The 26,950-nt window shown below is 37.8% G+C and overlaps 1 protein-coding gene across 1 annotated transcript in view; it reads right to left on the bottom strand.

The window, feature by feature from the left end:
- LOC150089757 (protein RCC2 homolog) overlaps positions 1-26,950 on the bottom strand; it is a 236,311-nt gene that overhangs the window by 167,589 nt on the left and 41,772 nt on the right. The window contains exons 2-3 of the mRNA XM_090368784.1: positions 10,042-10,132; positions 1,232-1,372 (exon numbers count right to left, since the gene is read on the bottom strand). Coding sequence (XP_090224910.1) covers positions 1,232-1,372; positions 10,042-10,132 — 232 coding nt within the window. The remainder of the gene's footprint in view (positions 1-1,231; positions 1,373-10,041; positions 10,133-26,950) is intronic.

Below are 26,950 nucleotides of genomic sequence, written 5' to 3'. Positions count from 1 at the left end.
CTAAACCTTCCAACTTCAGTTTACATCAACTTTCGACGTTCCTTCAGCCTATTTGCAAGTGTCTTAAACCAGTATTGCTTGCGAATTTATAAGTCTGATCTGTTAATTTAATGCCGCTATTTCTAGCATTAATCCACTTACTGTGCATCACCTTCACAAATATGCCTAAATTTCTATGTAATTGGCTAGAAATAAACAAGAATTACTAACAATACATGACAGTGCTTTTTTTCACTTTCATTCTTTAACTGATGTTTCTATGTAATGCCATTAAGAGAACATATAAGACTGACAATTTTATTTTTCTATCAATGAAAATCTAGCACTGCCACAAAATGTGGCCATCAAACTAGAATAAAATTACATGTACATATGTCAAACTAACAGTAAACTGAAAGCAAGTTTTAAACTGTAATGAAACAATAATCAGTACCAAATAGTGACAAATGGGCCTGGAGTACTGGGGTCCATAGTTTAACAGATATTTATTTAAAGTATACCCAGTAAAATAAAATAAAATAAAATATTTCCAGAAGCTTTCGGAACTCGTGTCCCTTTCTCAACTGACAGAATTTTTAAATACATTACAATCCTGGAGACAACCGTTTTATTGATGGATGATCACTGGCGCAAGGCAGCACACGTCCGTGCTACAACAATGACGAATGAGTAACGTGCCACACTTTGCTTGTAATGTATTTAAAAATTCTGTCAGTTGAGAAAGGGACACGAGTTCCGAAAGCTTCTGGAAATATTTTATTTTATTTTATTTTACTGGGTATACTTTAAATAAATATCTGTTAATCAGTACCAAAGATTTCAGTATTAAAGTGAAAGATAAAAGAATACCGATGTGAAAAAAATTATTACACACAGGCTTGAAAAAATAAATAAATAAAATAAACAAGTTAAAAAAAAAAACTAATTTAATAATGCATCTAGTTGAGTTAGAAAATGACATTATTAGACTACTATTAAAGTTTTAAGAATTACACTCTTACCATATGAATATTGTTTTAACTAGTTTATTAAAAAAAGGAAAAAATTATTTCAAAAACTTTATAATAATTTCAACTTAATTAAAATTATGAATTTAATTTATTTAAAATAAATTAAAACAATATTCTCTCAAATACTTTCTTTTTTAATACTCCTAATGTAAAATGGGATTCTTATTTATGAGACAGTAACAAAACTATTTATGATTAAAATACTATTAAATTATTTTTACCCCAAGTCATAGTTCTGCCATCTTCGGTAAGCAACACAGTATGACAAGATGAATTTCCCGACACTACAGTTCGAACTCTAATTCCCTGAAGAGCAGCCAAGCGGTGAGGTCCCCACAAATTTCGACCGCCTGCTCCTTTAGCTAGGGGGGGGGGGGAGGAGAAGAATAAAGTAGATTATGAAATAACCATAAGAGAAAATAAAATATATAGCTTCAGCACAAAACCTTCAGAGTGTGATATAATTCCAAAATATATGCTATCAAACTTATAACTTATGTAAAAGTACAACTGGTTGTTTTTTTATGGTTATGCCCATAAAACATCTTTCTTTTTTTTTTTTATCATTTAATTAATCTATTTTAAAAACACAATGCTCACAATAAATTTTCATTCCTGCTCTAAAAAGTGCAGGCCAGAAGAGATTACAACTTTGCTGTAAATGTTTTATTGCAGCAAATTTACCAGCACAACAAACTATCAATCTCACATCACACAAATTTGTGTCCATGTCAAAGCCAGCCCTCACACCTGTGGTCGTTGCACTGAAATATAAATAAAAACTGATGGACTTCTGCCACCAAGTTTTATTGTAAAATGAAACAGGAATTAGATTACCAGCCCAAAGCCTCAAATAAAATAGAAACCACACAAAGAGAAGTCAATTAATTTGCTTAAATCTGGCATTAGTTAAAAGCTTTATTATTCATTAATCGCATCTGAGCCTTAGATCAAACAGCAGGATATTATGTCCTGCTTTGATCAACATCAGGGCTAGCAAAGTGCTAATTCTTGTCATGGAGTTAACAATAATAAATATTAACAAATAAGCAAAACATCAATTTAATGGATTTTTATTAAAAAATATTCTATTTATATTCAGCCACAACCAATAAGTTATGAATTTAATTTATTATTACAATTAATCATTTACAATTAATCATTTCCAAAAAGAATACAACTGAAAAACATCCATCCTAGTAAAATACCAATTTCTAGGTATTTTACTAGGTAATGATGAGGTCAAAAATATTCTTGACCTCATTACTCACAAATCCGACAACACCACAGTGCTTAAAGTACGGGAACCATTGGCAGGTAGTGATTGTGCAGTTGTTAGTTGGAAGATGAAGAAATATGTTGGAGTAGTTAAAGGTAAAGCATGGGTTTAAATTTCAGAGAAGGGGTCTATGACTGTTAAAGGCACTACAGAGCATCTACTGATTGGGCGGATTGTAGAGGGAGAGTTGAGTGGTTATTTGTTGCTTAATGATGCATTGGCAACTAAGGCCATAATGCACCAACTTGAATAGAGGGAGGCCAAACACATTAAAATTATGGAATACCTTCAAAGCAATAATCACAGAAACCACAAACACATACAGCAATACCCTGCATAGCACTGATAATTGGTACCGAAACTGTTCCGTGTTATGTGAAACCGTGCTGATCGAGGTATAATTATAATGGGTTTTAATTGAATGCATACCAGAGAAACAGTCTATAAACAAATTATAAATCTATAAACAATTTGTGCATTTGATAGCCAATTAAAAGGATTTGAAATAAAAGAATATTGCAAAAAATTTATTAATGAAAAGGTAACATTATGAGAGATGAGAAAAAAGCTTTATTGTTTATTTAGGTATTTCAATAATGAGGTCTGGTGAAGTCATCTCTTCTTTTTCTCAGCATACAGGTCTTTGTAGCTACGTTCAACATCCAAATGTTGAACTTAGCATATTGATGCTACGTTCAACACTTGGATCTCCATTCATAATTGCCTCGCAGGCCATGTCAACTCCCCGATAAACTTTCTCCAATTCTTCTGTTGAAAATTCTTTTGATGCCACTTCAGTGTTATCCACTTCAGAATTGTTTTCCTCTTCTTCACAGTTTGCTCATCAATTTCAATGAGAGTTGCTTTTTTTTTTTTTTTTTTTTGGTAGTTGTTGGCGCATCGGCTTCTGTGGCCATAATGCACCTCCCAAGGTTTTTGCAGTACTTTGATCCAAACCCAAGGCGGGATTCGAACCCACGACCTTTGGGTAGCCAGGCAGGCACTTTACCCACCCGGCTAGCCCGGTCAGCAATGAGATTTGCATCATCTAAGTCATTTGCATGCGAGTCAATGCAGTCACGTACATTGGCAGTGTCAAAAGTTTCGAACCCCAAGTCTTTTCCAATCTTCACAATGTCATTGACAATTGTCTGAACTTGCAATTCAAAACCAGTGAAATCATTTGCCAAATGGGGCAAAGCATACTGCCAAACAGAACACGTTGTTGGCAGTGATTTCTAGCCAAGATGCAGATATATTTTCAATCGCATTCCTGATGTTATAATTTTTCCAAAATGTTTGTAAAGATGATGATCCCACTCCTGTTGAAGCTTCAATCGCTCAGAAAAAAGTTCGCCACAGATAATATGCCTTGAATGTAGCAATTACACCATGATCCATGGGTTGTAAGAGAGATGTTGTGTTAGGTGGAAGAAAGCATATTTTTATATTTTCATTGAGATCAGAAATTTCATCTGGATGGCCTGGTGCATTGTCTGAAAGCAACAAAATTTTGAACTCCATCCCTTCACATTTGCAGTAACGTTCAACCGTCAGATAAAAATAATTTGTGAACCATTCTGTAAACAATTTTCTTGTAATCTATGCTTTCTTACTGGATTGCCAAATTACGGGCAATGTGCTTTTTATGCAACCCTTTAGAGCTTTTGGGTTTTCTGCTCTGAACATGAGTAGAGGCTTCAATTTAAAATCTCCAGATCAGTTTTCGCCCAACAAAAGTGTTAAACGATCTTTTGATGCTTTATATCCAGGTTGGGCCTTTTTTTCCAGAACAGTCCAGTTTCGTCAACGTTGAAAATTTGTTAGTCCTTGTAGCCACCTTCCTCAATGATGTCTTTTAATTCACTGGGAAATCTTGCAGCAGCATCTATGTTTGCACTTTTACCTGAGATACAAACATTGTGAAGCCCAACGCAGTTTTTAAATCGGAAAAAACACCACGACTGGCTGAAAATATTTCTTTAATCTCCTCCTCTTCATTTTCTTCTTTTTCCTTCAGCGTGTTATAAAGGCTCGTGGCTTTCGCTTGAATGATGTTTTGACTCAAAGGAATTTTCTTTTGATTACAATCTTCTATCCATATTAATAAAAGATGTTCCATATTAATCAATAGCGAACTTTTTTGCTTAGTTATCACTTTCGTCATGCAAGATGCTGTAGAAATTCCCTGCTCTCTATACTGATCCTTTCGAATAATCGTTCGCACTGATGCTTCATTCATTCAATTTTCACGTGCATTTTTGGCATACGATGCACGATCTTCATGGCACTTGATGATATCAAGTTTTTTTCTAATCTAAGCCATTTATGTTTAGTAGCTCCACCGCTTTCATTACTTTTCCTTTTTTGACTCATTGTTTCGTATTTAAAGGGGTAAAAAATGAATTGTCAAATAAAAACTTTGAAAAGCTATTAGTTTAACTTCGGTTCCAGGAAACTGTTAGTTTAACTTCGGTTCCAGGAAAATTAATGGAGGCACTGGTTAAAGAAGCACTGCAGGATCATCTGGACAAGAATTCAGTTATAGCTCAGACACAGCATGGTTTTGTTAAGGGCAGGTCTTGTCTGACCAATTTGATTGGATACTATGATGTAGTCACAAAAGAACTGGATGCAGGGAATAACTTTGATATTATATATTTGGATCTTAGAAAGGCTTTTGATACTGTTACGCATGGAAGACTGCTGCACAAATTGGAGAAGTGTGGCATTGGAGGCAAATTGCTGCTATGGATAAAGGAATGGTTGAGTGGCAGAAGACAGAGAGTGGTAATCAATGGACACTGCTCAACGTGGACTAATGTTATTAGTGGAGTTCCTCAGGGTTCAGTGTTGGGTCCATTGTTGTTTTCTGTATTTATAAATTATATTGATGATGGTGTATCAGGCTTAATGTCCAAGTTTGCAGACGATACAAAGGTTGGCAGGGTTGTTAAGGACACTACTGATACTATGCTGCTGCAACAGGATCTGGAAAGGTTGAGCAGATGGGTTGAGAGGTGGCAAATGAAGTTTAACATTGACAAATGTAAAGTACTACATATGGGAAACAGTAACCCCAGATCAACGTATCAACTCTGTGGTACTACGCTGACAGTGGTAGAGAATGAAAAGGACCTGGGGGTAATTGTGCAGGCAGATATGAAGTTCTCTGAGCAGTGCAGACGAGCTGCAAGAGTAGCTCATGGTGTCTTGTCAATGATATACAGGAATTTTTCTAGCAGGGACAGGGATGTGATTATTCCCTTGTATAAGGCATTGGTCAGGCCACACCTTGAGTACTGTATACAGGTCTGGAGGCCTCATTTCAAGAAGGATGTAGAGCTGCTGGAACGAGTACAGAGAAGGGCAACAAGATTAGTGAATGGAACAAAGGGTTGCTCTTGCGAAGAAAGGCTTAAGTTTTGCAAATTACAGAGCCTGGAGACTAGGCATCGGCGAGGTGATATGATAGAGGTGTATAAGGCTTTGAATGGCTTGAGCATGCTCAATGCCGATGGGATTCTTCCTCTTGCTCAGAATAATCACCTGAGAGGGCATAAATTCAAATTGAGGAAGGACGGATGTCGGATAGATGTGCGGAAATTTGCCTTTAGCCAGCGGGCAGTTGGTTTGTGGAATAGACTCCCATCGCTTGTTGTTGAAGTTGATAGCCTAAACAAATTTAAGGCTCAGCTGGACAGGTATTTCGAACGAACGGAGGGGTGAAATGGGAGTAGCGGTTGTTGTTTTTTTTTTTTTTTTTTTGGCTGATGCTGAATAAGCTTGCTTTCTTGCATCATATGCCTCTACTAATGCTAATGCTATTACCTTGTCTCGCTAGGATGGAACACTGTTGCCGCTGACACTGCCTGAGGAGAGCTATTGGCACATGTGCATGTGAGACAATAGAGTTGGCACCACAGCATATATTGATCCTTTGCCGAATCTTACGGCAAAGGATCAATTAAGGATAAAATTATAGATTAAAGATTTTAAGTGTGGATGAGCTGTTGCTCAGGTAGCGCATTATATAAGTAGTGTAGGTTAGTAATGATGATGATGATGGGTGTGGTAAAAGTCTTAGATAACCCAGCTCATATTGCTGATGAATTGAATAGATACCATGCATTGGTGGTCTTTACTGATGAAAGCCCTTTATGCTGAGGAGAGGCTGTGCAAGTGAGGCTGAGCCATATGAAATTAATGGTTTCGAAATTACACATGACTGGTTATTAGAAAAACTTTCAAGCCTAAAGGCAAGTAAGGCTCCTGGAGTTGATGGCCCAGTAATTTTGAGGGAGGCAGCAATAGAGTGTACTGAACCATCGAGGTTAATTATGAGGGTATCTTTGGACTCAGAAGAGATTCCTTTGGATTGGAGAAGTGCTAACGTGTTTCTAATAAATAAAGGCAGTTCTAAGAGTGAAGTCGGTAGCTACAGACCAGTTAGTCTGACTTCAGTGCTAGGAAAAATCTTAGAGACAATGATAAGAGTGCAATCCAGGGATGTTTAGATAGAAATGGCATTCTGAAGGACACAACATGGTTTTGTTAAGGGAAAATTATGTTTTAACTAAACAAGCATTTTGATATAGTTACTCATAAGCTTGATGAAGGGAACAATTTCAACATAGTTTATTTGGATTTTAGAAAGGAATTTGACAAAGTCCCTCATGAGAGCTTACTGGTATAAGCTGGAATATGCTAGAATTACTGAAAAGATTTTAACACTAACACTGACTGCATGATGACCGCAGGGCAGAAGCTTGTGATTAATGGATATTTTCATTGGTGTAACATCAGAAGTGGGTTTAAGAACCAATCCCAAGGATTGATTCTTATGATCTATTGGTTATTAATTATGACAGCATCACTGAATTCAAGAGAGATTTCTCTGGATTGGAAAAGTGGTGATGTATCACCAATAGGTACAGGCAGGTCTAAGACTGAAGTGGATAACTAGACTAATCCTGACCTCAGTGGTATCAAAAATAATGGAGAGAATGACAAAGTGCACAATATAAGACTATTTAGATAGGAACAGCATTCTGAAGGCTGGAAAACACAGCTCTGTTAAAATCATGTTTAACAAACCTAGTTAATTATTTTGGCACAGTTACTCATGAGCTGGGTATAGCAAATGATTTTGATACTGTATATTTGGATTTTAGTAACAATTTGCCTCAGTCCCCCAAGAGATGTTACTATATACATTGGAACATGTAGGAATCACAGATAATATTCTAAGGATTGCAAGGTATCACAGCAGAAAGCAGGGGGGAGGGACGTGGTTAATGGCTACTCTTCTAAAGGAATAAAGGGATATGAGAGTTACAATGTGGTTGGACATGAAGTTCTCCGAGGAGTGTAGCCAGTCATCAAGGAAGGCCCATATATTACCGATAATTTATCAGGCACTCGCTTGTAGAGGTAGAGATATCATTATCACACTGTATAAAGTAATTATAAGACTGGACTTGGAATACTGTCTCCAAGTATGGAGTTTGAATCTAAAAGAAAAAAGGATATCGAGCTTCTTGAAGGAGTCCAAAGATGTGAAACCTGCTTGGTTAGATCTGCAAAAGGGCACTTGTATGAGGAATGATTCAGAATATGTGGGCCACAGAGTTTGGCAACTAGGAACTTTAGAGGGGGAATGGCAAAGTGAATGACAGTGAAATTTTCATTGTTATAAATGATCCAGAACTAGAAGCCATAAATTCATATTACAGGAAAAGAGATTTAGACTGGATTTCTGGAAGTTTTCTTTTTTCCAGCGAGTTATTAATTGCTGGAATAAGTTACCACTGTTGGTGGTTGAGGCCGGCACCTGGGTAAAATTCAAAGATCAGCTAGATAGGTACCTACCCAAGGAGGGAAACACATAGGTTATTTATTATTATATATAAATTTTTATTATTTATTGTTATTTATTTATTTTAATTTATTTTTTTATGTTTGTCCAGTACAACAAAAGCTAGCACTAATATTAATTAAGGTGTTATACTATTTTGGGTTTTGAAACCTATATCATCCCTGCTTTCTTTAGACTTGCTAATGGAGCCAGAGTGGGTCCAAAATATTATCCATTTTGGAGAAGATTATCTGGTTATTTGGAGCTTATCTTAGTCACTGCATTACAGTTCAGAAACAATAATGTCTTTAATTTTGTCTGTTTATTGCAATTGTTTGTCTGTATAACTTTAAAGTCGAATATTTATTATGCAGTATACAAACTGCAGAAGCTTGGAATAATCCTTACTTTCTGTGTATAGGAATAAGTAAGTGCTCACTCTGTGTTAAATAAAAACTAGTTATTTAATGGACTGGCTTGGCAAAATTCGAGACGTTAAACCTGAATAAATACTAATGAAACTAATAAAGACAAATTTACTAGATTCAAATCTGCTGGTTTGGATTCTATTGATGAAGTAAGCAGTAAAATTAGCAGAAATGTCTGGTAGTTTTGAAATTGTTTCATTGGTTTTATTAGAATTTATTCAGTTTTAATTGTCACTTTTGTAAAGACCAGTGCATTACATAGTTTTTATTTAACTCAGAGTGAGTGCTTATTATTTTTATTTTATTATTTATTGTTATTTATTTATTTTAATTTATTTTTTTTATGTTTGTTCAGTACAACAAAATCTATCACTAATATTAATTAAGATGTTATATTATTTTGGGTTTTGAAACCTAAATACACAGCATGAATATGTTGTAGAAGATAATACAATCCCAACTTTAATGTATGTTACTTATTATGGATGATTAGTTAATAATTTCTTCTACAAGAAAAAAGATGAAGAGGCATTAACATTGAATGTTCATCTCATAAGTAATAAGTCTCGTAGTTAAGCTAAGAATGTTATGATACCTGCAATGTACAGAAAATATTATCATGGCACAAATGCTGATGGAGGGAAAGGGAGGGGGAGGAGAGATTTATGGAGTAAGGAAGAACTCTATACAGAATCAGCTGTGAAACATCTAAATTTTAGCGTCAGCTGAAGTTTGAGATTTGGTCAATGTATAAGAAGATTAATGAAAGTTATTATGGGTGATATAGTTGGGGAAGTGGTTAATTATACATATTAATAATTATTATGGTGAATTATTTGTTTTGTGCTGCCATTAAATGAAGTTAGGTTCCTGATAAATAAATTAGGTATTTTCATACAATGCCTTTAGTTTAAAAGTATTGCTAACACCACATAGTGAAGATTCAATAAAATCAAATTAAAGTATTTCTCACACATCATTATGCATGACCTTTACAAATACAGAAGAGAAAACAAAGTCTAATGCTTATGAAAAAGGCTTTTTTGGTATTTTTTTTTTTTTGAAGTATCATTGTTCCATGATAATGACAGTTGTATATTTATAGCAACTTAAATGTGTTTTTGGAACTAATGTTCAATGAAAGCTTGTTTTCCTTTGAGACTGATTTATTAATATATTAAGTAATATCTGAACTTCCTCTAAAACAAAGTAGTATCTCTTCTTAAGTGATACTACTTTGTTTTACAGGATGTCCAGATATAAAAGTTATTGTTGTGAACATGTAATTCTGCTCGTTCTATGGTGGTAGTTTATACCAAAACAAAATACTGAACACAGAGCCTGAAAGTATTTCACCCAGATATGCATATCCTGAGGATTATTAATTAATTTTCATATATTAAAATTATAATTTTGTCATTATACATCAAATGGTAAATATAAAATCAATCTAAAAAAACAACTTACCATTTTTAGGTAATTCTTTTCGACCAATAAGATCCCAATTTGTACCTCCACAATACAGCAATGTACCACATTGTTTTGATGCTTCTAAGCGCTAATAGATAATGACAGAATTATTACATGCAGCACTTCTCAGGAAACAGTTCTTCATATAACATAAAAATGAAACTTTATACATAATAATATACTTTATTAATAACTTTATAACAAAGTAAAATATTTTATACACAACATAAAAAAGAAAAACAACCTATTCTGCTTAAAATACAGAAAGGAAGGGAAGACACACCTAGTTAATGTCAAAAAATGCTATTTAAAAGTAGCAAAAACAACCTGATAAAGTTATATGATGGAGCACACATTAAGTTTTGAGTGGCCAGATTACTCACTTCCCAAGAAGGAAAGTTTTCACCCATCTGGGTTCTGCCACAACTCTGATGCAATTCACCATTCGGTATTCACTGGAGTGCAGGTGGGGCATCGTGCCTCTCCTTCAGTTTACAGGTCAAGTGAGTTTCTGAAACTTAAATTGTGCTCTATTAGTAAACCACATCGCTTGACTTTATTGCTTTTAAAATAACATTAAGGATACAAATACTTATTCAGTTTGCCAGCAACCTAAGCAGTATCATCAACAGTTGAACAATCAATATCAAGTAGACTAATGTGATTCATCCCATTCCTTCTAGTGTTTACATAAGTAAAGAAGTCTTTGCTATAATCAGCCTTAGCTTGCCTAACTTCCTTTGTGAATTGATTAGATTAGTTTATACCTACCAAAGGCTTCTGTTTCACCTGATAATTTTTATGCATCCCACGCATTTTTTCTTCTCTGCCACGAGCCTCATTAATTCATCTGACATCGATTTAGGTCTTAATCGGTCTTTCATGCCATCTATGAAACTGTTTAAGGCTTAGACCTTAAACAGTTTCATAGATGGCATGAAAAGCCAAGCAGCTTCTATGAAAATTTCCTTAAATGCTTCCCATTTAGAATTTGCTGATGGTAACATCATCAGTTGGTCACCCTGTGCAGAATTTAATAAATTGGTCAACTACTGAGTACTGGGCACTCAGGATAAAGGGCCTGTAGTCACGAATAGTCGTTAGTGTAGTATCTCAAATAGAGAGCTTTATGGTAACTTAAAAAAAAGTTTCTAGTACCCTGGCTTGGCCTAAAACTGAGGAACTAACGAATGTTGTCTATTTGAGTCATTCGAGTTGTGAATGACAACGGTAGGAGAAACGATTAAAGTCTTGGGGGGGCATGCACGGCTCCGCACTGGTGCCTCCCCACCACCGCGCCTCAATACTGGCTCTCTGAGTACCTCCTTGCCGGGACAACTCCAGCTTTGAAAATCGTTAAAAAATACTTCTCATTGCAAAATTTATAAATTACCTTTATAGAACAATTAACTAACTATTTAGCAACCATTTTGTTACCAAAAGGAAAGTTACATAGTACAAAGAAGTGTGCTATCAAAGTGCAATAAATATTTTTTCTTTTTTTAAATTTTAATACAAAAAGTAAATGATAGATTTCAATCGGAAGAGTTCCCTTGATAAGCATCGATTAACGCATAGCCAATGTGATTTTTAAATTTTTACCTCCATCAGCGACAGAAATAGAGGGATGAGGAACATGAAAATTACTCACATTTTCCTGTCTGGTACTGCCATTTTTAATTTTAAAAATATTTTAAAATTATATTTTAAACCTACTTGTTGAGCTGTTTCCAATGGTGTATAATAAGCTATAGGTTGTCGACAACATTTTTGTCCCCCCCCCCCATTTCTCAGACAAATTTTTGTCAACAACGATCAATATGGCATTATGTTGGCCCACACGATATACAAATCCATGCAAAATTCAATGCTGTGACAGATGGATGGACACACACAACCGAATGACATTATAAGAGTGGATCGTTAGACTATGGACCCTAAAAACCATCCAAGACTACTGTAGTCACCTTTACAAAAAACAAAACCCCCTTCCCTTTACCCTTGATGATAATTACATCCTTAAGTAAATCCCACATCAATACACTGCGATCACTGTCGTCTATTGTTTCTTTTATCTAGATTCCTAACGCATGAATTATTACTGCTGATAATCAGATCAATAGTATTGCTATTTCTTTTGTCTCTCCAACATGCTGCTTTAGGAAACGGTCAACCAATAAATCCACAAAAGTCTTGCTAGTGCGATTGACCAACCTATGAGTTCCAATCAATATCTGGAAAGTTAAAATTGTTCAGTACAAGACATCCTGATTTACTGGCCCACTACAGTAAAATCTAGTTAATACAAACTCGGTTTATATAAAGCACATACCATTCCCCTGTGAAAGGGCAGGCTTATACTCGTTTATTATAAAATTCAGTTAATATGTATTACAAAGCTCGTTTTCACCCTGTGAGAAATAAATATTGTCATTTTGTATGTTTAATACAAATCATGGTACGGTTGTCCGATTATTGCCTCTGATCACCCAGTTCTCTGCTGCCCGAAGGATGTTAGAATTTACTTTTCTGTAAACAAAACCAGTTTACGGTAACTATGATGTAAGTGCACTAAGAAAAACATTATTGTGAAGGATGAGCTGTTAAGTAGTAGTAGTGGCACCTGATGCAAGAAAGCAAGTGTAGGAGCTTATGCAGCATCAGCCAAAAAAAAAAAAAAAAAAAAATCACACCATACCCTCCAATTGCCTGTCCAGTTCCTCCTTAAATTTATTTAACCTATCAACTTCCACAACGACAGATGGAAGTTTGTTCCAGCAATTAACCACCCGCTGGCTAAAGGCAAATTTCCGCACATCTATTCTACATCTATCCTTTCTTAATTTGAACTTATGTCCCCGTAGGTTCGTATTCTGAACAAGTGGGAGGATCCCATCAGAATTCAGCGTGCTCAACCCATTCAAGGCCTTATAGACCTCAATCAGATCACCGCACAGGTGCCTAGTCTCCAGCCACTGCAATTTGCAGAACTTAAGCCTCTCTTGGTAAGAGGATCCCTTCATTCCCCTCACCAATCGTGTTGCTCTTCTCTGTACACGCTCAAGCAAATCTACATCCTTCCTAAAATGAGGCCTCCAGACCTGTACGCAGTACTCAAGGCGTGGCCTGACCATTGCCTTATACAGAGGGACAATCACCTCCTTTTCCCTGCTAGCAAAATTCCTATATATCATTGACAAAACCCCATGACCTGCCCTAGCAGCCTGTCTACATTGCTCAGAAAACTTCATATCTGACTGCACAATTACTCCCAGGTCTTTTTCATTTTCTACCACCTTAAGTGTAGTACCACACAGTTGGTACGTTTCTCTGGGGTTACTTCTACCCATATGCAGTACTTTGCATTTGTCAAGGTTAAACTTCAGTTGCCACTTCTTAGCCCATCTGCCCAAATTATCTAGATCCTGTTGCAGTAGCACACTGCCATTACTGTCATTAACAACCCTGCCAACCTTCGTGTCATCTGCAAACTTCGACATTAAGCCTGATATACCTTCATCAATATCATTGATAAATATACAAAACAACAGTGGACCCAACACCGAACCCTGTGGGACTCCACTAATAACATTAGTCCACGAAGAGCAGCACCCATTGATTACCACCCTCTGTCTTCTCCCACTTAACCATCCTTTTATCCATTGTAGCAACTTACCCTTAATACCATTCTGCTCCAATTTGTACAGTAGTCTTCCATGCGCAACAGTGTCAAAAGCTTTCCTGAAATCCAAGTATATGATATCAAAATTATTTTTTGCATCCAGTTCCTTTGTGACCACATCATAATAACCAATCAAATTTGTCAGACAAGACTTTCCCTTAACAAACCCATGCTGTGTCTGAATTATTGCTGCAGTCTTGTCTAGATGATCCTGCAATGCATCTTTAACCAGTGACTCCATTATTTTACCCGGTACAGAAGTTAAACTAACTGGTCTGTAATTATTCGTGTCACCCTTCGAACCTCCTTTGTGAATTGGAGATACATTTGCACATCTCCAGTCCGTGGGAACCTCCCCTGAATCCAAGGATGCTCTCATAATTATGGCTAAGGGTTTGCTTAGTTGCTTTGCCGCCTCCTTTAATATAACTGGATAGATCCCATCCGCCCCAGGTGCCTTTCTTATGTTTAACTTCAACAATTTCTCCTCCACTTTGCTCTCAGTTATTACAAAATCATTAAGCACACTGCTACAATTTGATAACCTTCTTCCATTTTCAAACTGTAATGATTCCTCACGTGTGAATGTAGATGCAAAATACTCATTCAGTTTGTTTGCTATCTGAGCAGGATCATCAACAGTCGAACCATCGATGTCAAGTGGACCAATCATATTCAGCCCCTTCCTTTTAGAGTTTATATAAGTAAAGAAATCCTTGCTGTTTTTCTTAGCATCTTTTGCCAAAGATTTCTCGTAATCCGCCTTTGCCTGCCGAACCTCCTTTGTGACCTGATTACAGACTAGCTTATATCTGCTACAGGCTTCTGCGTCGCCTGATAATTTATATGCATCCCATGCATTTTTCTTCTCTGTCACGAGTCTCATTAGTTCATTTGATAACCATTTAGGCCTAAACCTTGAACAATATTTCTTCATCGGTATAAAAAGTCTAGTAGCTTCCACGATTAATTTCTTGAATGCTTCCCACTTAGAATTTACTGTTTGTAACATCGTCAGTCGATCCCACTGTACAGAATTTAAAAACTGTCTGAAACCACTGTACTCCCCTTTACGGAAGCAAAAACCCTTTCCTTTACCCCTGACGGTAGTTACCTCTTTGAGTAAATCCCACTTCAGCACACTGTGATCACTGCCACCTAGTGGTTCCTTTATCTGCAAATTCTTAATACACGAATGATCACTGCTGATAACCAGATCAAGAGTATTACTTTCTCTGGTTGCCTCTCGAACATGCTGCTGCAGAAAACAATCATCCAATAAATCCACAAAAGTCTGACTAGTGTGTGAGTGACCAACCCACAAGTTCCAGTCAATATCTGGGAAGTTAAAATCCCCCATTATAAGACATTCTGATTTACTGGCCCACTCTATTTCTCTGTACAATTGTTCATTGTACTCATTCGAGTCATTAGGCCTATAACACACTCCTACTCTTATCTTTGCTTTTGCAGTGCTTATGTCACACCAAACTGACTCAACAGTGCACTGTCCATCTATATCAACTGGATGCACTTCTTTTGATTTTATGTTTTTCTTAATTAACAGCATAACACCTCCTCCCTTTCTGTCCTGTCTATCCTTTCTGTACACATTGTACTCCCCAAATTCCAGTTCTGCATTCCTTATATCTTTGTGACACCACGTCTCTGCTATCCCAACAATATCCGCCTTTGATGTCTTGACCAACACTTCAAATTCATCAAATTTATTTACTATACTTCTAGCATTGGTATACACGCAAGCATACATGCTCCTATGCCTATTCCTTGTTACCCTAACACATCCCATATACCCAACTATTCCAGGATGACTGCCATCCGTCCCTGAAACCCCCAACACCCCTCGCTCCAGGTCGCTTCTTATTCTAATAGAAGTTGTGCAAGAATCACCTTCACCTCTGCCTGCGGTTACTGTTAAACTATTAGTCTTTGTATCCCCCCAAGCTAGCAGTTTTCCGACCCACCTAACACTGCCTCGATAGCATCAGCAAATATTCTTGCACCCTTTCTATTTAAGTGTATCCCATCCCTGTAGAAGCAATCTCTCCTGTTAACAAGTACAGTCCAGGCTGAAAAAAATTCTACCCCTTGAGCCTTGCACAATCTTTCCAGGGCCGAATTGATCGACAAGGCTCTCATCATATACTCCCTCCTATCGTGTCTGGGCAGAATTGCAGACACTTTCAAGTTCAACCCTAATTCTCGGCTTTTTTTCAACAGTGACCTGTACTTGTTGAGTAATTCTGCCGGTCTCCTACTCTTAATATCATTAGTGCCAACGTGTACAACTATATCACCTTTTGTGCCCTTGAAAGATGATATCCGCTCTACAACGTCATCAACCTTTGCCCCTGGCAGACATACCCTGGTCCTGTTCCACCTATCCTTTTTACATAGCATGTTCCCCGTTTCCCTGACAATAGAGTCACCAACAACTAATAGTTCCTGTGGGACCAGCGCATTCTGCCTTGGGGGTTGCCGCTGTGTTGCGTGATGACCAAGTGCAAGCTCTGGCGTTGATGTGGGCAGCTGAGAGCTTGATGGGCCCCCTCAATTTATTTCCTTCGAGGGCATCCACCCTGTCCTTCAAACTCTCATATAGGCCCATAACAACGCTGAGTTGTCGCCTGATTTCCTTACACTCCTTACATCGTGCACACACAAAGACATCCCCCATGGCAATATCATGTTCCGTTCCAGAGAGTTCGGCAAACATTTCACAAGTTGCACATTTTTTTAGGCTGTGACGCGTTGGAGAATCGCCCCCCTCAGTTCTCCCTCCCTTGAGTCACAACACTCCTGCCACTTTGTGCCCGTTGCTTTGCTGCTCTAGTTCGGGGCATGTTAAATTAACAAAAGAATAAAAACGGATTTTCTAAGTTGTTATATACACTCCTTTGCTCTCCATGGGATTAAGATCGGCTGCAATCGTTAAGCCAGTTCAAAGTCTTTTACGACAGTACACTATAATCTATTTTTTGTGACATTTTATCTGAGCTGATGTCTTGTTTTGAAACTCGTGTCTTCAAATTAATTTAAAGTTTGTTCAAATTAAATCTCATCTAATAGTGTTATGGCAACGTGACATTACTAGATGAGATTTAACAGATAAAATTAAGCATGGAAATTAAACTGAAAATTAGACAAGCTGATAGGATGGAAAGAACAAAATGGAAATTGAAAAGGAATACAACATTCATTTACCTACTTTATCTACAATACTGAAAAAAAAAAAAAAAAAACTTTAAGAAGTGCATGGTACTGGAGCAACGATAAAAACAGGAAACAAATTCGTGGTACAAAACACGAGCTTGAAACAAAACTTTTCAAGTTGTACCAACAAATGCATGCATTAATTCGACAATATCATGTCTGATTTTCAAAAAAAAGGAAAATTATCTAGCTCAGCAACATGGAATTAGCAACTTCGAATGCTATAGTTGCTGGCTCCAAAAATTTAAAGAATTCTTGAAAAACAAGAGGCAAAGGATATAGTTAGTATTGACTAGACAGGTTAATTTTATAAATAGCAGCCATAATAAAACATTTGCTGTTCGAGGAGTCTTTTCATGGTGGAAAATTAAGTAAACAAAGACTCACCATTCCGTTATGCTGCAATTCACATGGCAGTACAAAAGTACGCCCACTTGTGAATGGTAAGTTTTCCAAGCTAAGATGTTTTAAAGTTAACCAACAGAAGAATGGCTTCAGCAAAAAGGAACATTTTGGTGATTCTAGATCATTATACAGCACACTCTGCCAAGACATTTAAGTTGTCAAATATACACCTGTTGTTCTTACCTCCCAACAACACCAGTTTTATGCAGTTATTTTATGGATCAAGGCAATATTTCTTTATTTATTTTTTTATGTAAACCCCAAATGAGAGGTATTAGAACCTATAGTACCGTGCTTGGGTTGGAGGTTGAGAAGACGAAAGAAGATATTTGTTGACACACTGGACTTGAACTTTTGTAGACTGTAATTTTCAGGAAATATGTATGAAGAAAGTTGTTCCAGAAAACGGCAGTTGAATGAATAAACGAGGAAGATGAAAAGTTGGTTCTGTGATGCTCAAGTTGGATAGTAAATGGATGTTGGCAGGTGGCTGCATGTGTTCAAACTGTTTTGAAAGAGAGAGCGGGAATTATAGAAGCAAATTCAGAAGAACAGTGCCCATGGAAGTATCTATAGAAGAGGCATGCGGCAGAAACAGTATGTCTATGAGACAGCGAGTAGAGAGGAATCATTAATTAACCTAACTGCCCTCTTCTGAATGGAATCAAGAAGTCTGAGAGAGGTTTTGGGGGCATCACCCCAGTTGTGGGAACAATATTCCATGGTAGGGTGAATTTGCAATTTATACAGAGTGAGCAACTGTTTGGAAGAAAAGTAACGCCAAGAGTGAAAGAGAAAAACCAAGTTTTTTAGATGCAGAGGAAGCAATATTTGTAATGTGCTTTTGCCAAGAGAGATTAGAAGTCAGGGTAATCCGCAAAACAGATGCAGTCAGTCCTCGGATAGCAGGATAGTTGTGTTCCTAGAAACCCTTGTGCAATGCAAAATCGTGCAATATAAACAACCGGCCCTATGGGAAAAATAGGGTTAGGTGCAGACCACCCAAGATTCAACTCACATTTGTAACCAAAACATTACCAAACATAATAAATAATCGTAATAAAATATTGCTAATACTTTTGCTTCTATCGTAAGCAAACTTATTCTGTTTGATTTTTCTATCCAAACAGATGACAGCCGTTCCATCTCTTCCAATTCTTTGTGTCTTAATCTAATGGATTTTAATTACACTTTGAGTTGTTCCTGCTATGAAAGTTGTTTTTATTTTCTCTGCATTCTTTATAATTCTCGGCGTTGCCTCATTTAGGTCTGTAGCACGTGCAATATCACATGGTCTTTCATTTCGCTCAAAGCGTTTCACAATTTCATATTTTTTCTCTATCGACAGAGGCGGACTGGCCATAAGCCTTACCGGGGAAACCCAGGTGGGCCAGAGGCCAGTGTGATTTTGGCCATAAACGCTAGTATGAGGCCACTACAAATTTTCCTGGGTAGGAATTTTTGACTCTGTCCGCCTCTGTTTATCGATATTGCTCTTCTTTTTCTCACTGAATCTACAGTGTCGTCACCAGGACGCTGCCTTTTCACACTTTTTAAATATTTTCCTAATTTTTAGGGAATAAAGCACAATTACAAAACAAGGAGGCACACCCTTCATACACATAAACAAAGCTGCATGGGTGTAGCAACTGAATAAACAACACCGTAAAGGCATAGATACACTATTAACACCTCACATTTTACTAAAGCAAATTTCTGGTGGTTACTACCATAAAACAATAAAAACAATTTCCAGTTGCTTTCCTACAAGTGGAATCTATTATAAACTGGTAGTAAACTCAATCTAATTGCATTTGCGATAATACCGATAGCTGGAATTTTACGTTATTATGAAATGCGTTTCCCCTTCACTGATATAAAAAACATAAATACATTTTCAGAATCTTCTCTTCGTTCCTATCGTGTTGCGTTCGGTTGGGGGTGATTCCGCGTTCGACTGCCATTTCTTGTAAACACAAAGGCGAATCGTGCATAAGCAAATTCGGTTCGTGTTATATAAGATATCGTTCCCCTATTTATAAATCGTGTAGTGTAAACACATGTTATACGAGGACTGACAGCATATCATTTTGCCTAGAAATCGGAGTGTCACCAAAGATAAGCATAGGAGCGGAAGAATCCTTTTTGTGAGAAATAAGACAAGACTGAGTTTTAGAAGGGTTGAATTCAACTAAGTTGTCTTTGCCCCACTGGATAATTACCTGAAGATCGGCATTTAAGGAATTGGTAGCAGATTTTCGAGAAGTTGAAGTTGATTGGGCAGGGCAAGGTTTCTCAAAATGGAAAGCAATGTGCTATCATGGGCAAAACTATGGATAAGATTTCCAGTCAATGGATGAAGGTCATTAATATACAAGAGGAAAAGAGTGGGGGAAAGAACTGAACCTTGGGGGACACCGGCATTAGTGGAGAAGTTCGAAGACAGAGCGCCATCTACCATCACCCTCAGTGAGAAAACTGGATAACCAATTACAAAAAACAGTTGGCAAACCATAAGATGGAAGTTTGTTTAGAAGACCTTTTTGCCAAACACGATCGAAAGCCTTTGAGATGTCAAAAGCAACTACTTTTGACATCTCAAAAGTAGTTGCAAAACAAAAAAAAACAAAACAAAATCAACTACTGGCAATCGTTGATCAAACGGAAGGTTTCTAGGTAGTTTAAGAGTTGGCGATTAATTGATTTCTCCATTACTTTAGAAAGAAAGAATAGAAGTGCAATGGGATGATTGGATGGGAGGGATTTGTCACCATTTTTGGGAACTGGCTGGATATGAGCAAATTTCCAAGCAGAAGGAAAAACACCTTTGGAATAAGAAAATGAAAAAAAGGCAACATAGAACAGGAGTAAGTTCAGGAGCACAGGTTTTGAGAACAAATGGAGAAATACCATCGGGACCTGGAGCTTTCTTAGCATCAAAATTCGTCAAAGTCCTTCTGACATCCTTTTGACGGAAGACCACAGGAGACATTGAATGGAGCATGTTGGGAATGGTGGGAGGTGTTTTACCAAGATCATTAATACATGAGTTGGAAGAAAAATGGGATGCTAGCAGGTCAGCTTTATCCTTGGCTGAAGTGACAACAGAACCATCTGGTTTGGACAGAGGCGGGCAAAAGCTGTGGCCAATAGCTTTGGCAAGAGACCAGAATGCTCAGCTACCATTAGGGCAAGAAGCAAGTTTTCTACTCTTAGGCTGTTCAAACTCTAGTTTGGACTGATTAATAACTGCTTTACAATTGTTGCGAGCTTTGGTGTAGGCAGAAAATGAAACTGAAGAATTAGAAACAAGCCAATTACGATATGCAATTTTCTTCTCTTGAACACCCTTAGCACATTTATTGGAAAACCAAGGTTTAGATAAAGGACGAGATTTTAAAGTGGAGTGTGGGACAAAGGATTCCATTCCTGCAAGAATAATTACACTGACACGATCTGAGCAAACGTTGACATCTGACGTTTTGAAACCGTAATCCGACCAAGGAAAAGAAATTTTGCATTCTTGTAATGCCAAACAACACGAGGTTGGGAATAGCAATGAGATAAAGGCTCCATTGGAGAAGAGACAATCACCAAGTTGTCATCTGAAGTGCCTAAAGGACCTATGACTTTGACCGTGTACTTAGAAGGGTTGTTTGTGAGAAAAAGATCAAGCTTGTTGGCTGTATGATTATTATTGTCCAGTATTCTTGTATCTAAATGAACAATCTGTGCAAGTCATTAGTAATTGCAAAAGCCTCAGCACCTCGACAAGCTGGGTCGGTGTGACTAGAGAACGGAAGCCAACTGGAGCTGTGAACATTAAAATCATCAAGAAAAATTACCTCACTGTTAGGAAAATTGGACTGGAGAAAGTCAAGTTGCAAAGGGAGGAAGTCAAAGTGATTAGATGGAGTTGGGAGAACAGTAGAGCCAACAGATGAATTTGACAAAATGAGGTAGAGAGAGAGATTTTAAGCCAGAGAAGATCAAAGAGAGGAGATTCCAAATTGCCAAGTCTCTGACAGGGAGTATCAGAACGGACATATGCACAAGTACCACCTTTGAGGCGAAAGGAATCATACAGCGAATAATTGGGGCATCTGAAATGAGCATTAGTTGAATCAACCGATAACTGAGATTCTGTCAGAAAAAATACATGGGGTTTGGCAGACTGCAAGTGGAAATGAACATCGTTGAGATTAGAATTGAGACCACGTATATTTGTGAAACGAATTAGGAAGTGTTTGGGAGGTTTAGATCTTTTTGCAGATAAGCTTGCTCTATTAGTTTGACAATTCGTGGTGTATTAATGATGTGGTTACAAAGGAACTGGATGCAAAAAATAACTTTGATATCATATATTTGGATTTCAGGAAAGCTTTTGACACTGCTGCGCATGGAAGACTATTGTACAAATCGAGCAGAATAGTATTAAGGGTAAGTTGCTACAATGGATAAAAGAATGGATAAGTGCGAGAAGACAGAGAGTGGTAATCAATGGGTGCTGCTCTTCGTGGACTAATGTTATTAGTGGAGTCCCGCAGGGTTCGGTGTTGGGTCCACTGTTGTTTTGTATATTTATCAATGATATTGATGAAGGTACATTAGGCTTTGGGTCGAAGTTTGCAGATGATACAAAGGTTGGCAGGGTTGTTAATGGCAGTGTGCTACTGCAACAGGATCTAGATAATTTGGGCAGATGGGCTAAGAAGTGGCAACTGAAGTTTAACCTTGACAAATGCAAAGTACTGCTTATGGGTAGAAGTAACCCGAGAGAAAAGTACGAACTGTGTGGTACTACACTTAAGGTGGTAGCAAATGAAAAAGATCTGGGATTAATTGTGCAGTCAGATATGAAGTTTTCTGAGCAATGCAGACAGGCTGCCAGGGCAGGTCATGGGGTTTTGTCAATGATATATAGGAATTTTGCTAGTAGGGAAAAGGATGTGATTGTCCCTCTGTATAAGGCAATGGTCAGGCCACGCCTTGAGTACTGCGTACGGGTCTGGAGGGCTCATTTTAGGAAGGATGTAGATTTGCTTGAGCAAGTACAGAGAAGGGCAACAAGATTGGTGAGGGGAATGAAATGGTCCTCTTACAAAGAGAGGCTTAAATTCTGCAAACTGCAGTGGCTGGAGACTAGGCACCTGTGCGGTGATCTGATTCAGGTGTATAAGGCCTTGAATGGGTTGAGCACGCTGAATTCTGATGGGATCCTTCCACTTGTTCAGATTACAAACCTAAGGGGATATAAATTCAAATTAAGAAAAGACAGATGTGTGGAAATTTGCCTTTAGCCAGCGGGTGGTTAATTGCTGGAACAAACTTCAATCTGTTGTGGAAGTTGATAGGTTGAATAAATTTAAGGAGGAACTGGACAAGCATTTGGAGGGAATAGAGTGATTTTTTTTATTTTTTTGGCTGATGCTGCATAAGCTCATACACCTGCTTTCTTGTATCACATGCCACTACTACTACTACTACTATTCGATGGTAAGAAAAAGTGGGTGGGACATACTGTATGAAGTAATGAAATTTTGGATAGGGCGTACACATGGTAAGAATACACCCAGATCCGTGGCATAACGTGGCCTCGACAATGCCCCCCCCCGTATACACACTACTCAGACTCCCTCCAGTCACTATCTGGCAGAGTACAGGTAGCAAGAGTACACATTAGCTGATCTGGAAGCCTCCTAGAGAGTTACCAATAGTTTCGGTACGGTGTACTAACTAGCAGCTGGCCTGTGAACACCGTTTTAGAGCTGTACCCTCAAAATGTAAGGAATATTGGATCTCGCCACGATGTTCATCATAACCTCAAAAGTCATCAATCATACTGCATGATGGAAGAGGTGGGGAAGGGTTGACCGGAACTTAGCTCTAGAGACTAAACATGGGTCACTTCAAGCCTCCAATAAGCAAAGTGATGGTATTGCACCGGTTGATGAGAGTCATGTACCACCTAGTACTGCCTGGTAACATAGAGGGGTGGCATTCCTCCATGTGGTGTGGGCGCCACACCTCGAACCCTGCTTACGTTGGTTCTCAAGACAGCATATAGAGCCCATCTGATAAGGTATTTGATTTGCAACGTAGAAGAAGGGAACAATTTGCAGTCAAATCGGAAAGTCTTGGATGCTATTGTAATCTTGTTATTGCTTGGGACAGTACTGCATCAAATGTTTCAAAAACGAGTGGCTTTGGAGAGAATATCATCAAAAAACTTGGCCAAGCAGATGAATATGATAGCAACATTGAGGAATTTGAAGGAGCATATGGATTTGGTTGGCTAATTTGAAAAGTTTGTGAATGTGGATAATGCTACCACAGCACAGCCAACACCAGAAGAGCAGCTGTAGTAATAATGGAGGCATGCAATGTAAGAAAGCAAGTGTGTCAGCTTATATAGTACCAGACAAAAAAAAAAAAAAAAAAAAAAAAAATCAATTTCACACATCCATTCCCCTTAAAAGTTTGTCCAATTCCTCCTTGAATTTATTTAAGCTATCAACTTCCACAACGACAGATGGAAGTTTGTTCCAGCAATTAACCACCCACTGGCTAAAGGCAAATTTCCACACATCTATTCTATAACTGTCTTTCCTCAGTTTTAATTTATGCCCCCTCAGGTTTACAATCCAAGCAAGCGGAAGAATCACATCAGAATTCAGCGTGCTCAACCCATTCAAGGCCTTATACACCTCAATCAGATCACCTCACAGGTGCCTAGTCTCCAGATGCTGCAATTTGCAGAACTTAAGCCTCTATTGGTAAGAGGATCCCTTCATTTCCCTCACCAATCTTGTTGTCTTTCTCTCTACACGCACAAGCAACTCTACATCCTATCTAAAATGAGGCCTCCAGACCTGTACGCAGTGCTCAAGGCGTGGCCTGACCAATGCTTTATACAAAGAGATAATCGCCACCTTTTCCCTACTAGCAAAATTTCTGTTTATCATTGACAATACCCCATGACCTGCTCTGGCAGACTATCTGCAATGCTCAGAAAACTTCATATGTGATTGCACAATTACTCCCAAATCTTTTTAATTTTCTGCCACCCTAAGTGTAATACTACACAGCTGGTACATTTCTCTGGGGTTACTTCTACCCATATGCAGTACTTTGCATTTGTCAATGTTAAACTTCAGTTGCCACTTCTCATTCTTCTTTCTAGATTCCATTGCAGTAGCACACTGCCATTAACAACTCTGCCAACAATGGTATCATTTGCAAACTTCGACATTAAGCCTGATATACCTTCATCATTGATAAATATACAAAACAACAGTGGGCCCAACACCGAACCCTGGGGGACTCCACTAATAACATTAGTTCACGAAGAGCAGTGTCCACTGATTACCACTCTCTGTCTTCTCCCACTCAACCACCCTTTTATCCATTGAAGTTAATTACCCTTAATACTATATTGCTCTAATTTGTACAGCAGTCTTCCTTGCACAACGGTGTCAAAAGCTTTCCTGAAATCAAAGTATAAGATATCAAAATTACTTTTTGCATCCAGTTCCTTTGTAACCATGCCATATTATCCAATCAAATTTGAAAGACAAGGCTTTCCTTTATCCCCTTCCTGGGGCGCACCATAGCCATAGAATAGATGCGCCAGTAAAATATCCAAACCAGCCAACCAACCCCTTCCCGGAACATTTTTTTCTGGAAAATGTGCTTTTTTTATTTTACAGATTAAAAAGTATGCATCATGCGAATACTCATTTTATAGTTTTTGTGTTTTTTTTAAATTGTTTCGTAGAAAATACGTGGGAGTAATTAACTCATTTGGGCTATCCCGAGTTATCTCGTGTATGCAAAAAAGTGCTCAAATTATACAGATTTTTTTTAATAAATTGCACTTCAGCTAAAAGAAAGGCACAGAAAAACTTTTCATTACTCATTATATAAATAAATTTAAAAAATCAAGCAGTAACCTCCTGCCACAAACAATAATTGCAAACTTACTACATTCTGACACATGGCTACCACAAGCGGACAGGCGAGAAGTGTCGCTTACGGGCGGCAGTTCAAGAGGATGCCGAAATATTTCTCGATATTGTTTTTGCAAATTATTTTCACGGGTTCGGTATTCTGCATTTAGGACTGCAAATTATATTTTTCTTACTGGTGGCACAGGAACGCGAGCTACTGTTCTGACATTGCTGCTGCCAGCCATAAGAAAATCCTGAGAAATCTCGGGATTTATCTGGCTAATGCAAAATTAGCCAGATAAATGCCCAAGAAAATACATTTCAGTCCTAAATTTGGAGATATTATTGTTTGCTTCGTAATCTTGTTATTGCTTGGGTATTATTGTATCCCAAGATATTTTGTGTAGTTCCAAATAACTTTTAAAACTAAAAATGAGATATCTTGGGATAATCCATGAAGGGGTTAACAAACCCATGCTGTGTCTGAATTATTACTGCAGTCTTGTTTAGATGATCCTGCAATGCATCTTAAACCAGTGACTACATTATTTTCCCCGGAACAGAAGTTAAACTAACTGGCCTGTAATTACTTGTGTCACCCGTAGATCCCCATTTGTGAATTGTTGATACATTTGAGAGTCCAGGGATGCTCTCATAATTATGGCTAATGGTTTGCTTACTTTCTTTGCCACCTCCTTTAATATAACTGGATAGATTCCATACACCCCAGGTGCCTTTCTTATGTTTATTTTCAACAATTTCTCCTCCACTTTTCTCCTAGTTATTACAAAATCGTTAAGCACCCTTCTACAGTTTGATAAATTTATGGCATTTTCCTCCCTTAATAACTCCTCATGTGTGAATGTAGATACACTGCAAGGGCTCATATCTAGTGAGCATGGGCTTGGTAAACCCAGGGTCCTGAGTTGGATATCACCATTCTATTTCTGACTCTTGTTCTCTCTCTCTCTCTCTCTCTCTCTCTCTCTCTCTCTCTCTCTCTCAGGATAATTCAGAAATTTTTTTTTTTTTGGCTGGCACAGCATAAGCCTCCGGCTTCCTTGCACCATATATCTAATAATAATAATAACAGAATACTCATTCAGATTATCAGCTATCTGAGCAGGATCACCAACAGTCGAACCATCGATATTAAGTGGTCCAATCTGATTCATCCCCTTCCTTCTAGAGAATCACTGGTGGATAAATTTTTTTTTTTCCCCCTTAATAAACAAAAAAAAAAAAAGGCAAAGGAAGCCCACATGAGAAGCACGGAAAAGTTTACTGGTGAAACTATGCTACAAACAGTTTTTACGACACCAGAACTTCCAATATGACTGTTCATGATTCTAAAGAAAAAAGGTCAGTTACCCCCCCCCCACACACATTCGGGAGGGTTTCAAGCTCCCATGGGATTCGACTTCTACTCCAAACCAATAACACTCACCACCTGTTTATCGAGCGAGCAACAATACAAATGCCATTACGGCAAAGTACTTTTACTGGAGGATGCAGAAAGGTCAGGGAATGACCACCACATATTCCCGGAGCAATATGAGCTTAATTGCTAATGCTCCTAAAAACCAAATAATAATAATAATAACTTTTACTGGTAAATTTCATCGAACTTTTGCAT

The sequence above is a fragment of the Mastigoproctus giganteus genome, chromosome 2 (genome assembly GCF_048544385.1).
Source record: "Mastigoproctus giganteus isolate SK-2022 chromosome 2, ASM4854438v1, whole genome shotgun sequence".
In the NCBI taxonomy this organism is placed as follows: Eukaryota; Metazoa; Arthropoda; class Arachnida; order Uropygi; family Thelyphonidae; genus Mastigoproctus; species Mastigoproctus giganteus.
The sequence above is the reverse complement of the archived record's forward strand: the minus strand, read 5'-3'. Positions and strand labels throughout refer to the sequence as shown.